This window comes from Scyliorhinus canicula, chromosome 9 (genome assembly GCF_902713615.1).
Source record: "Scyliorhinus canicula chromosome 9, sScyCan1.1, whole genome shotgun sequence".
NCBI lineage: Eukaryota > Metazoa > Chordata > Chondrichthyes > Carcharhiniformes > Scyliorhinidae > Scyliorhinus > Scyliorhinus canicula.
The window spans coordinates 38260526-38275342 of NC_052154.1; the positions used below are offsets into that span (position 1 = coordinate 38260526).

Below are 14817 nucleotides of genomic sequence, written 5' to 3' on the forward strand. Positions count from 1 at the left end.
ACACTGCCCAAACAATCCCCACCTTACCTTGAAGCCCTCCGCTAAAACTCTTAATTCATACTTGACCTTATCCAGCTGAATAAAGTCATATAAGTACCCCAACCAGGCCGCCACCCCCGGCGGAGTAGCTGGCCGCCACTCCAACAAGCTTTGGCCCAAACCTGAACCTTCCCAGGACCTCAAACAGGTAACTGCCACCCAGTCAAATACCTTTTCAGCGTCCAGCAACACCACCACCTCCGGTACCTGAGCTCTCGAAAGGATCATGACCACATTTAACAGCCATGATGTGGAGATGCCGGCGTTGGATTGGGGTGAGCACAGTAAGATTATGCCAGGTAACCATTGGGCCCCGGGGCCTTCCCTGACTTCATACTCTTTATACTGTCCAATACCTCTCTCAGCCCCAAGGGCTCCTCCAGCGCCCGTCTCTTGTCTTCCTCCAACTGTGGAAACTCCAGTTCATCTAAAAACCGTACCATATCCCCGTGTACTCTGCCCCCTCAACCCAACCAAAACCTCCTGGCTTCCACAAAAAAGTCAATTCTTGAATACACCCTATAAACATGTGAGAAAAAGGAGAACTCCCTTTCCCCTGGGTCCATGAAGCGCCACGGGTCTACCATACCCATCTTTTCTATAAACCCGCCCAGCTCCTTTGCCATTCGTATCCTACCCATTGATCTGGTGGTCGATCTATCTACCCTCGGCACTAACACACAATTAAAATCTCCTCCCATAATCGACTGGTACTTGGCCAAGTCAAGGATCGCTGCCAGCAACCCCCTTATAAAACCTACATTGTCCCAATTTGGTGCATATACATCCACCGGTGCCTCTCTACTACCCCACTCACCATCACATAGCTCCCACCTGGATCCCTCACTTCCTTCATGCTCACAAACCCCATTTTCGTGCTCATCAAAATGGCCACCTCCTGTGACTTTGAATCAAACCCCGAATGGAAAACTTGACCCACCCATCCCTTTCTTAGCCTAACCTGGTCCTTCACGCGGAGGTAAGTCTCCTGCAGAAAGACCACCTCCGCTTTTAAATTCCTGAGGTGCGCTAAGACCTGAGATCTTTTTATCGGTCCAGTGAACCCTCGTAAATTCCATCCTATCAGTCGTACCGGGGGCTTATGCCTCCATTCCCCTCTACCATTCTCCCCATTTAGTTCTACCCCTGTTAATTTCACCCTGCACCTGGCCCATCCAAGATGGCCCCTTTCTCCGCCCCTGCCCATGCTTCTTCTCCAGCCTCGCTGTGTCGCATCTCTCTTTCCCCAACAAAACATGGTCACCTCTCTCGGCCTTGTCTCCCACCTCACTTCCGTTCACCTGCCAGCGTGGTAAATCCTGCCCAAAGGCTCCTGCTATTGACCCCCACTCTCACCACTTTGTTCTGTGAAGAAGGCTCCCCGCTGACCTTCCTCACCCCCACCCAAACAAAGACTCCTCTCAAACCACTTCCCCAAAAGAAAAAAACACAGGCAGCCAGTTTTGGGGGGGGGGGGGGGGGGGGGGGCAGTTGTACCCTTACAAACAAACTTTTCCAGAAATTAAACTGAATTACTTGCTCACTTAACATTTGAATTGCAGAATGAATTACCACTTTTTGCAGGAGGTACAGAAAAGGAAGCTTTCCAAGGTGAGCGAGATTAGACTAATATCAGAATGTAAACAAGGATATAGCTCACTGCTTCAAAAAGATGAAGAATATTGTTATGATCACTGGACATTGTAGGATGGTTTTAAACTGTCTCTTTTAATTCAAGGTAAAAATCGAGCATTTAACCTCCTGCTAGTTCTTTTTGGTGATAAGTCAATGTCATCTGATTTTCATGGGACTGGGGACCAAGTTCAAATCCCATTGAAACCCAAGTGCCTACTTTCACACTGGGGCACAATGACAGGAACAACTGGCTTTGCTATGGGTCGACTTACAGACTCTCCAATTTACAAACTCAAAGACCCTGGACATCTTTTATGGGTGTGTGTGCGCATGTCAGTGTGTCAGTGTCACATTGCTGGAGTAGGGCCTTGCTGCTGGACATAATGCAAGGATTCCTGGAAGGCTTGAGGAAACTGACGTTCAACATATACTGAACATTAGGACTGGGCGAAGTGAGACTGTTGGAAGCTCAGTGTACCTTTGGATTGTGTCCTGGAAAGATTGCAATATGCAATTAGGATCAGGGTGAAGAAGGGGTGGCACAGTGGTTAGCACTGCTACCCCACGACGCTGAGGACCCAGGTTCGATCCCGGCTCCGGGTCACTGTCCGTGTGGAGTTTGCACATTCTCCCTGTATCTACGTGGGTCTTATCTCCACAACCCAAAATGTGCAGGGTAGGTGAACTGGCCATGCTAAATTACCACTTGATTGGGTACTCTAAATTTATTTTATTAAAAAAGGATCAGGGTGCAGAGCAAAGAGTTGAAAGACCGTTCCTTCTCGTTATATTCTTGAGTTGTTTACCTGCCAAGGACTGGAATATCTTTCTATTGTATTAATTATCCTGATGTCAGAAAGCAATAATGTAATTTTGTTGAGAATATGTGAAATCAAATTAAATTAAGTGCAGCATCATCTCCCCTCCTTAACACAGTGATAGCTCTTGCTGGAGTACATCTGAGATTATTGTGATGATTCTTTCTGATTATTGACAGTAAGCGTTGGTATATATTTGACCATGAAGGGCAGCAAGCCTAGCTAAGCCATATTCTCAGCCAATGTTTACGCACAGTGGATAACAATTCGGAAAGAGAACTTTGACTTCAGTTTTTACCCAAGCAAGGGGTGCTGAATGGAGGGAAAGAGGGAACAGGTTGCTGAGTTGAATGATCAGCCATGATCATAATTAATGCGGAGCAGGCTCGAAGGTCTGAATGCTCCTATTTTCTATGTTTCTATGAATCAATAAATTCAGCACACATCTGTGAATTGAACCTCTAAAAATCACATCTGTATAGTTTATAATTAAATTTGACATTGATTTTTCTGCAATATACTCTTGATGGAAGTCCTAATTCCTCAAGTCTTGATGCAATGGATATGTCTGAGAATTTTTTTTATCACCACTTGATAATCTTGTGCCAAAGGCTTAAGAAAACTTGAAATTAGAGTGAGTTTGGGTAATTCATATTTATCAAAGCCTTGTGCAATTAGTTGGGAGATTCTAAAATATTTTTTCAACCTTTAAGGAAACAATGTTTTCTTTATTTTTAAAGGTAACGCACAAAGCTGAAAGTGGTGTACACTGTTTGGAGAATGCATTACAGACATCAGCACATTCCTGTGATGAATCCTCCCAAAAACGGCCTTCAGGCAAGCATTCAAGAAGTAAGTTGTAACATGCTAAAATCTTACCTGGTATATGGACCTGTCACTTACAGTACTGAGGTTTTATAATGACTGTAGTTTACAAATTATTGGGTGCAGAACAAAAGTTTATTATATTTACACAACAATACTTATGAATGTTGTTTCCAATTCCCAGTTTTTAAAACAATTTAGAGAACACAATTCATTTTTTACAATTAAGGGACAATTTAGCGTGGCCAATCCACCTAGCCTGCACATATTTGGGTTATGGGGTGAAACCCATGTAAACACAGGGCGGATGTGCAAACTCCACATTTACAGTGACCCAGAGCTGGGATCGACCCTAGGACCTCGGTGCCATTAGGCTGCAGTGCTAACCACTGCACCACCATGCTCCCCTTAATTCCCAGTTTAATTGATAAATTTTATTTAAATATGTTGAGATTGCACATGTTAAATATCTCAAAACAAATAACAGAATTCAGGAATAAAAAGTTCAGTCTTAAAATATATTGTTAATGTAATAAATAGAATTTTGGGCATGAGCTTTATTTAAAATCCATAAGAATAAAGGGAATAGATAGGATAGATGCGGGCAGGTTGTTTCCACTGGCGGGTGAAAGCAGAACTAGGGGACATAGTCCTAAATCTACTTCCCCTTATTTTGAGGCTGAGTTTAGGAGGAACTTCTTCACCCAAAGGGTTGTGAATCTATGGAATTCCTTGCCCAGTGAAGCAGTTGAGGCTCCTTCATTATATGTTTTTAAGGTAAAGATAGATAGTTTTTTGAAGAATAAAGGGATGAAGGGTTATGGTGTTCAGGCCGGAAAGTGGAGCTGAGTCCACAAAAGATCAGCCATGATCTCACTGAATGGCGGAGCAGGCTCGAGGGGCCAGATGGCCTACTCCTGCTCCTAGTTCTTATGTTCCTATTATGTTCTAAAGAGGAATTCTTTGTCATTCATTCATCGTCCACGTGCAAAGAAAAGGCTGTCATCCATGCTACTGGGAAATAGCATCTGAGGAAATGGAAGCATCGGTCCCTTAAGTAGTTTGATATCATAAAAGATATGATGACAGTCTTCTTACTCCTTTGTATACAAACCCCATTCTTGGAGCATATTTCAGTTCTTTTTGTCCTGTCAATGTCAGCAGCTTCACTGTTAAGGTATTCCTATGGTGCAGAAGAAGGCCATTTGGCCCATCGAGTCTAAACCAGCGCTCTGAAAGTGCACCCTACCCAGGTCCCCACCCTATCCCCTGCAACCCCACCTAACCTGCACATCTTTGGACTATCACTACTGTGATGCAGTAGTGCTTCTGGCCTTGGATTATTGTCTGTGTGGAGTTTGCAGGTTCTCCTCGTGTCTGTGTGGGTTTCCTCCCATAGTCCAAAGATGTGCAGGTTAGGTGGGGTTGCAGGGGATAGGGTGGGGGCCTGGGTAGGGTGCACTTTCAGAGCGCTGGTTTAGACTCGATGGGCCAAATGGCCTTCTTCTGCACAATAGGAATTCTATGGAATTCTAAGCCACATACCGAGTTTGGACCAATAAACCATGGACAAAACTATTCATTATAAGATGCATGGGGCTGGTTTAGCACAGGGCTAAAGAGCTGGCTTTTAAAGCAGACCAAGGCAGGCCAGCAGCACGGTTCGATTCCCGTACCAGCCTCCCCGAACAGACGCCGGAATGTGGGGCTTTTCACAGTAACTTCATTTGAAGCCTACTTGTGACAATAAGCCATTTCTTTTCAAGGCAAGCTGACGTGGAGGTGAGGGTGAGTCAGATAATGACAGCAAATAAATTAATTGTAGCAGGGGAGATAGGTTTTAATTGCTGAGGATAATGGGTTTTCAACCAGAGAAATTTATGAAAGATAATATAAATGTGCATGAACTGTGTAAACATGTCATTTAAAATTTTCCTGGTATGCTGTCAACAGTTTCCACCGTGCTTAGAAATGCTTAGGTTAGAAACACTTTCAAGTCAAACGTTGAAATGACTTGTGTAACTTTATGCTGTAAGTTTGACTTTCAATTCTAAAGTTGTGTGCAAGATACTTGAATAAAATGAGTTGGGCAGAACTTCACACCATGAGTATAACAATCATGTAATTCTGAGAAAAACTGTAACTGATAGGGATCAGACAGCTACTCCCTTCCAAACCACATTGATCTTTTGTTTACTTGAGAAAGTGCTACAAAGGTAGCCATTCAGGGAAACTTGGGTTGACTCTTATTTTCTTTTTTTTCTGTTTCATTAATTAGTTCATAGCTGCTGCAGTGCTGGAATCGACCCGCTTGCTGCTGCTGTTTGCCGCTTTACTTGACCTTGTTTATATAAAGCTCTTTAATTAATTTAACCTGCCATGTGTGTGTTTAGAATGACTGATATTAATTGTCTTTTGAAGTGGACTGGGCTGCATACTGTAGACCTTACTTGTAAAGTTGGAGGCATCAAGCAGATTCATTTAAAGACCGATTGCTTTGCATATGATCTCTCGCAGCTGTTCATTAAGATACGGCTCACCTGTTGGAACTTGCTTTTGTGTTGAATATGAGAAGAGGTATCTGGATAAACCAGAATCAGATCAGAGGCCATATCTCAATCCCACGTCACAACTTGCTTTCCAAGCTCTTTTTCGCTGACATACTGATCATATAATTTATTTTATCTCCTATTTATTCACCTGTTGTGCTTAACATTGCTACTATCATCTCCACCGCACTGGTACAAGTCACTTCCGTTGTGCCATTTCTATGCAGGCTGTAAGCTTGAGTGCATGTGGCAAACAACTAGCCTGGCTATTGATCAACAATAATGGCTCAACCAATGTAAACTCAACCATTTGCACCTTTTCCATGATAGCGTTTCTTCACTATTAAGTTTGATTGTTTCCCACTGCACATTCTAACCTCAGCTTTGAGAGAACATCGGTTTCTTCAAATCATAAATTGAAGACATCTACTCTACTAACCCCATTAGACCTCACTCCTCCACCCCCACAGCTTTTCCTACATTTCTTTCTGTCAGCTTACCATAACTTACCATAACATATCTTACCATAAATAGGAGGTTTTAATTTTTCATAGACCGGGAGAAGCAGAGCCGCTTAAATTGTAAAGACAGTCAATTTCCTGAATGTATTCTTTTTCTTGGTATGTGTGAAGCTTTTGATAGAATTGTCCATGTGATCCACCTCTAGCAACACTCCTCTATTGTCCAGCTGGTTGGGATTTCCCTCGCCTGGCTTAATTCCTATTTGATCCAGTCAGAGTGAGAGGATCACCTGCAAAGGCTTAACTTCTCTTTTTCATGTGATTACTCCTGAAGTTTCCCAAGGCCCTGACCTTGATCCCCTTTTTTCTATCATCAGCATGCTGCCTCTGTTTTTGGATGATCCCTTGCATAATAAGATAAAGTTCCACATGTGCATTGATGACATACAGCTCTGCCTCATCAAACTTCTTTCAATCCGTCCACATCACCTTATTTGTCGTGCTGCTTGTCTGACGTTCAGTATTGGAAGACCTGAAATATCATTACCTTAAATGTTAGGAAGATTAGAGATACTGGCCCAAACCATTCTGGTATTGGGTTGTGCTTTGCTGCTCCTGTCTCACCCACCCTGAGTGAGGAAGGTTGAGCGAGAGAGGGGCTTTGGCCCCGTGCACATCCATGATTTTGATCACCCCGCCATTGGTAATCATTATCAATTGGCTTTAGTTGTCTAAAGCCTAAGCTCTACAATTTCCTGTCTAAACTTCTCTATCTCTCTACTCTTTCTCTTCTTTTAAGATTTTCACCTACCTTTTTGATAATGCTCTTAGTCACAAGAAATAGGATCAGGAGTAGACTGTGAGACATTTCTACCCTGCTCCACAATAAGTCATGGCTTATCTTCTGCCACACTTCCACTTTCTAGCCCGGGTATTCCTTGATTCTCAGAGATCAAAAATCAAGCTATCCCAGCTTCAATATACTGAACGATGGAATGTTCATAGCCCTCTGGTGTAAAAAATTCAAAAGATTCACAACCCTCTAAATGTGTTGCAAAAGAGAGTTGTAACAGGAAATGTGCATCAATTAAGAAAGGATTATGGTAATACCATCATGGGAAGTAAGAAAAAGGAAAACTTGTTAAATGAGTACTTTGTATATTTTACAGTTGAGGGAGAGGACAAAAGTCTAGTGATAATAATAATGATCTTTATTGGTACAAGTAGGCTTACATTACCACTGCAGAAAATAAGGGAAGGAACTTGGTGGATTTGATACAAGTTTATAAAAATTGGACATATTGGAGAAATTGAGAATTAAGGTAGATGGATCTCCATACCTGATGGTTTTCATCCCAAGATATTGAAATTAATGAAAAAATTGCAGTTGAATTATACATAATTTTCCACCAATTTCTAAATTTAGGAATTGTGACCTTGAAATCTGAAAAATGCAAATGTCACTCCATTCATGCCCAGCTTGTAGCCAGGCCTCAACAATAGCTTTTATGTTATACTGAGATTCTTCAGTGGTTTTGGGACACATACAAGAATAGAAAAATGTACATACAAGAGTTGGACCTAAATGAGGTCTAATGGTCAAATCTGAAACATAGTTGACAAGTTTTGCCTTCATAGCAGTGAATGTAGCTAAGATGTTCAGTAGAACTGGGTTGTCTGTTATTAATGTTGATGGTTAGATGTGAAGCTAATTTGCCAGATCATTTTCTCTGGGCATGACAGACAAATTTTAATCTGTTGTGCCATCCTATCTGGTCACTAGTGATGCCCTCTTCCCAGGAAATTCCTAAAAGATATCATTTTTTTCCCTTGTCAATATCTTCCCTGGCTATAATAAACTAGCTGTTATCCTGAGAGGTGAAGAGATGGAAGGTCTGTTGGGTGTATTTTAAAATAGACAGGAATAGATTGTTAAATTCTTAAACCACAATGAAGGATTTTTCCCTTCAGTCCTTTCCCAGACAATCATTTCTTGAAAGGTTTCCATGTACTGTGGCCCATATCTGTTAAACACTTTGTGATACTAGCTCAAGTATGATCAGTAAATCATAATGTAATTTGTAAATCCACCAGAGGCCTTCTCAAAATTGAGATTTGAATCGGACTGCAGGGGACAAGTATCTCCTGAACTGTGCTATGATGGCATCTACTAATATGAATTCTTGTTAACTTGCTTTATAAAAAAAAACAATCTTTTTATTCGCCGCATTTTCATCATACAAACAACGAAAGAAAAAGAAACAACAGCAAAAGCGATCCCATCAATATACAGCCTGAAACCTTGACTCGCAAGTACCAAAAATAAGTTTTAAAAAAAACAGACCAGACCCCTCCCCAATATTGTTCAATGGCAATATGTTCCAAAAAAGTGCATGATAAACAACCCCTTTGAATTGTAGAACCCCCTCCTTCGCTTCACCCCCCTCCCCCAAGCTCAAATTTAACCTTCTCCAGGGTCAAGAATTCCAGCAGGTCTCCCGCTACACTGAGGCACAGGGCAGAGACCTCCACCCCAGCAGGACCAACATATGAGAAATCAGCGAGGCGAAAGATAAAACATCTGCTCCCGCACCCGCCTGAAGCACGGGCTGGCCCGATACCTCTAAAATGGGGAACTGCTCCAAGTCCACATGTAACACCCCTGAGATGATGTTGTAAACCTCCCTCCAATACCTTTCCAGCTTCGGGCAGGAACAAAATATGAACATGATTTGCGCGGGGGCCCTCCCACAACGCTCACAGATATCCCCCATCCTCTCAAAGAGCCAGCTCATCCTTGCTTTTATGAGGCGTGCCCTATATCGACCTTCAATTGTACCAGGCCCAACCTCGCAGCACCTCATGTCACAAACCTTCTTCAATTACCTCCCCCAACTCATTTTCCCATTTGGCCTTTATCCCCTCTATGAACAATCTATCCTCCTCCAAAATCTTGCCTTAAATCGCCGAAACCACCCCCTTCACAAACTCCCCTGCCGACAGTACCTCCTCCAACAACGAGGGGTTCGGCACTATCGGGAAGCTCGAGAACCCCTTCCTCGCAAAGTCTCAGACTTGCAGGTACCTAAACACTTCCTCTTGTGCCAATCTATACTTCTCCCCCAGCTCCTCGTGCCTCGCAAAAACGTAGCCCCCCAGGAACAAATCTTTCAATACCTTAATCCCCCTCTCCTCCCATCTCCGAAACCTCCCTGGCTCAAACTTATGATTCCCCGGCATCCCCCCTGACCCAGCCCCAGCTTAAAGTGCTGTCTCAGCTTCCTCCAGATCTTCAATGTTGCCATCACCACCACCGGACTCCCCGAATACTTGCTCAGGGCCATTGGGAGCGGTGCTGTTGCCAGCACCCTCAACCCCGACCCCCTGCACGAGCCTTCCTCCCTCTTGGTCCACTGGGACTCTCTGTCTCTCCCCCCTCACCCCAAACGTCCCAACCCCGCACCTTCTCCACGTTCACTGCCCAGTATTTATATAATAAAACAGCCCCTGCCTGTTGCTCTCTTCCTAAAGACCACCTTCCTAACCCTGGCTACCTCCCCCCACCTTCCCAAACTAAACAAGGAGACCACCTCGTCCACATCCTTAAGAAAAGATGGGTAGAAAGACCAGCAGACACTGAAACAAAAACAAAAATCCCAGCAGCTCATTCATTTTAACTGCCTGTACCCGGCCCACCAATGACAGAAGGAGGTTGTCCCACCTTGCCAAGTTGGTCTTCATCCTCTTCACCAAACTAGAAAAATTATATCTACAGAGCCCCCCCGACCCGTCACGCAGCACCTGCACTCCCAAATACTTGAAGTGGGTTGCTGCCCTACAAAATTGCAGCCCCTCCCCACTCCTGCCTCCACTCCTTGCTGGGATACCATAAAATACTCACTCTTCTCTAAGTTTAGTTTATACCCCGAGAAGGACCCGAATCTTCGGAGCAGCCCCATTATATTCCCCACCGACATACTCTGCTCTGAAATATACAGCAGTAAATCATCCACGTACAAGGATACCCTATGTTCCATCCCCCCTCTCGCTATCCTGTTCCGTAACCCCAAACTCCTTAAAGAGATTGCCAATGGCTCTATCGCTAATGCAAATAGCAAGGGGGACATAGGACACCTCTGCCTAGTACCCCGGTGCAGAGCAAATTACCCCGAACACATGTTGTTCGTGCGGACACTTGTCATCTGTTCCCTATAGAACAGCCGTACCCACTCCTTAAAACTCGGCCCAATCCCAAATCTCTCGAGGATCGCCATCAGATACCCCTACTCTACCCGGCCGAACGCCTTCTCTGCATCTATTGCCACCGTCACCCCCATCCCCATGTCCTTTCCCTCAGTCGTGTCGTGATCACATTTAGCCGCCTTCTAACATTCAAGATCAGCTGCCTTCCCTTCACAAACCCTGTCTGATTTTCTCATATCACCTTCAGGAGCACCCCTCCAACCTTGCCGCCAGCATCTCCGCCAATATCTTGGCATTCAATAAGGATATGGGCCTATACGACCCACACTCCATCGGGTCCTTGTTTTTTTTAACAGCAGGGAAATCGAAGCCTGTCCCAGTGTTTGTGATAATACCCCCCTACCTATCACCTCATCAAACACCCCCACCATCAGTGGCACCAACTTATCTTTAAACTTTTTGTAGTACTCCACTGGGAACCCATCCGGCCCTACTGCCTTCCCCGATTGCATCCTCCTGATTGCCTCCTTTTCCTCCTCCCCCACCGGCCCCTCCAGCCCAGCCCTATCATCCTCCCCCAACCTTGGATACTCCAACCCATCCAGAAACTCCCTTGTCTCTCACTCCTCTCCTGGTGGCTCTGACCTGTACAACTTCTCATAGAACTCCTCAAAGACTTTATAAATCTGCTCCGGAGTCACCACCAATTTCCCCGTCCTATCCTGCACCTGAACTATCTCCTTTGCTGCCACCCCCCTCTGGAGCTGGCCAGCCATATTCTCCCCATATTCAAAAACTGCTCCCCTCGCCCGCCTCAGTTGGCGCACCGCCTTCCCCATAGACAATCAGTCAAACTTTGCATTAAACTCCTTCTTGTCCAGAAGGATCAGATCTACATCTCCCTTGTACCTCCTGTCCACCTCCAACATCTCCTCTATCATCTCTACCAGGTGATGATGATGCCTTTTTAAGCACAAGAGATTTTTCCTATCTCATAATTATCCCTTGGCATGCAAAACATGGGCAAAATTCCTTTCCCAGATGATATGGAGTTTATTACATCGAGAATTGTGAAAATATGGAAAACACTATTGGAGGTGGAGATTGAGTAGATGCCATGTCAACATTTAATAAATGATGGTTGAAGGAGCGTGGAAAAAATGGTTGTGGGAATAAGATGGGGTTATGGGAGTAAACACTAAAATGCAATAAGCAGTAGCATTACCATAGAACCATAGAATTCCGAAAATGAAGGAACCATTCAGCCCATCGAGTCTGCACCAAATCGCCAAAAGAACACCTACCCAGGCTCACTCCCCCGCAACCACACCTAACCTGCACATCTTTGGGCACTAGGGACAATTTAGCATGGTCAATCCGCCTAACCTGCACGTCTTTGGACACCAAGGGGTAATTTAGCATGGTCAATCCGCCTAGCCTGCACGACTGTGGGAGGAAACCGAAGCACCTGGAGGAAACCCATGCAGACTCTGGAAGAAAGTACAAACTCCACACAGTCGCCAAAGGCCGGAATTGAACCCGTGTCCCTGGCGCCGTGAAGCAGCAATGTGCCACCCCTAACCACTATACAAGTGTGCTGCCCTATTGTCTGGTAGGGGTGGACAACTTGTTTCCAACTTTTTCCTACATGCTGACATCTAATTCTCTCAGGTACATGGGGCACATAACAGGATCAGCTCTTTTGTAGGGGGAAGCACAGCTTCTAGGTGTAGTAGGGGTGGAGTACTCCACAATCGTAATCTCTGACCATGCCCCACACTACATGGATGTGAGGCTGGAGACCGGCCGGGCACAATGCCCCCCACACCACCACCACTACCATGGAGGCTGGACACTGATTCTGCGAACGATTCACAGGCCACAGACGGGTACGTTACCAACAATCAGAATGCGGAGGTCTCTCGCTCCATGTTCTGGGAGGCACTGAAGGCAGTGATGAGGGAGGAAGTTACTGCGTACAAGGCACGTAAAGATAGGAAGGAGAGGGAAGCCAGTCAGCAGCTGGTCAACATCATATTAGAGGCGGGTTGGTGGTATACTCTTCGACCCCGACCATGGAACTAATGTCTTAGAGAAAAAAGCTACAGATGGACTTTGACCTGATCTCCACTGGGAAAGCAGTGCAACAGCTCCGCCAGACACGGGGGACCTTTTATGAACATGGAGACAAAGCCAGCCGCCTGCTGGCTCACAAGCTGTGAAAGCAGGCAGCCACGTGGGAAATAGCTCAGGTTAAGGGGAGAAGCAGAAGGCTAGTCACTACGCCAGAAAGGATCAACAGAGCCTTCGCAACCCAGAGGGGGACTCCAAGATGAAGCAGTCCCTTGATGGATATGTTGGTGGTAGGGGAAGACAAGAAGTGGGTCCTGGAAGCATGATTAAAATTGGGGGAAATTATGGAGAGTATCAACTCCATGCAGGCAAAGAAGGCAAGGGGCCAGATGGATTTTTGGTGGACTTCTACAAAACGTTCGCTCCAGCATTGGCCGCGCTGCCGAGGGAGATGTTTGTAGACTCACTAGTGAGGGGCACCCTGCCATCAACACTGGCACAACTCAATATTGCTGATACTCAAAAAGGACAAATACCCGACTGAGTGCAGGTCCTACAGGCTGATCTCGCTACTCAACGTAGACACAAAGATCCTGGCGAAGGCCCTGGTGAGGCAGCTGGAGAGTTGTTTGCTAAGGGTAGTCGCAAAGAACCAGACGTTCTTTGTCAAGTGAGGCAGCTAACATCACACACCAAGCGCCTGCAAAACATGATGATTGACCACATCCAGGGGTAGAGAACACCAGAAATCATCTGAAATCAAAAGAGAAATTGCTGGAAAATCTCAGCAGGTCTGATAGCATCTGTAGGGAGAGAAAAGAGTTAATGTTTCGAGTCAAAGCTGGGTCAAGATGGAGGAGAGTTCCTCCTAAGGTCAGCCTTCTGATCCTAGTCACAGCCGCTGTCCCATCCATCCCAGCCAAATACTCTAGGAGCCCAGTGTAGTAGCCACGCTCCAGACGTGGTACCAAATGAGACAACACTTCAGCCTCACGGAAATGGCCCTCATCTGCAACAACCACAGGTTCACTCTCGCAATAATGGACACCATCTTCAAATGGTGGAGACAGGACAAGGGGACTCTGACGGATAGGGGCCCTCACGCAGATAAAAGTGGTGCAATGAATGGGTTCTTTCCGGAGGTGGAGGACAAATGTGAACGGTGTCAGGGAGGCCCAGCCAACCACATCCACAAGGGGGGTGTGCGGGATTCACAAACTAGCCAGGGGACAAAGAGGGAAAGGGAATTGGGGGGGGGGGGGGGGGGGGGGGGGGGGAGTGAAGGCACATTAAAGAGAATGAGAAGGACAAGGGACAAAGTGCAGGTGACAGGTCCAAGGGCAAGCTGAAGCCCAAACCAAACTGTAAACAGACACTTGTAAATACATGCTCTGGTCATATTGGGGACAGTGACATATGCACACAGACGAAAGGGGTGTTAGGGCCACAATGGGAGGGAAGACAATTGCCAGTAAATATGTGTGTTGATTTCTGTTTTTCTTTTTCGTTTTTTGGTAATGTGTAACTTATGAATTGTTAAATACAAGATGTGAAGATCCAATAAAAACATTTTTTTAAACTAAAGAGTATTAACAATTCAATTTTTTTTAAAAATTCATTTTACGGGATGTGGGCATCACTAGCTAGGCTAGTATTTATTGCCCATACTTAGTTGCCTTTGAGAAAGTGGTGGTGAGCTGTCTTCTGCTTCAATCCTTGAAGTGTAGGTACACTCATAGGGCTATTAGGGAGGGAATTGCAAGATATTGACCCAATATAAAAAGTATTTCCTAATTAAATATACATGATGTTCATTTTCACTCTTTTCCTCCTTTATCTCTCTGTCCTTTTTTATCTCTTCACTCCATCCCTCCCGGTGCAATATCCATTTTCTACTACCCAGGGGTAGCTATAATAAACTGTAAAATGTACAATCATTAATCATGTTAAGCAATGCAGAAGATCATATAGTTTTGAATACTGCTCTAAACTAAAATGTACAGAGATATCTTACATGGAGGTGGTTTTGTTCTTCAGTTGAATGTTAGGGTATGTCTTTCCCCACTGAACCAGATTGGCTGAGACTATTCCAAAAAGTGACTGGAACCAGGCAAAATTAAATCATTGTTTTTAAACTCCAAAGGAGCAAGCAACCAAATATAGATTTAACCAAACTCATACGCTTGACTCCTTTCTCAGACACCAGGTTAAGAC

General features: G+C 44.8%; 1 protein-coding gene across 3 annotated transcripts in view; it reads left to right on the forward strand.

Annotated features, from left to right (window-relative positions):
* Nucleotides 1-14817, forward strand: part of zcchc14 (zinc finger, CCHC domain containing 14) — a 180851-nt gene that overhangs the window by 43059 nt on the left and 122975 nt on the right. For all 3 annotated transcript variants that reach the window (XR_005461792.1, XM_038806531.1, XM_038806530.1), the window contains exon 2: nucleotides 3233-3344. Coding sequence is in view for 2 of the 3 variants with exons in the window: in XM_038806531.1 (XP_038662459.1) it covers nucleotides 3233-3344 (112 nt within the window). In the remaining variant the exon portion in view is untranslated. The remainder of the gene's footprint in view (nucleotides 1-3232; nucleotides 3345-14817) is intronic.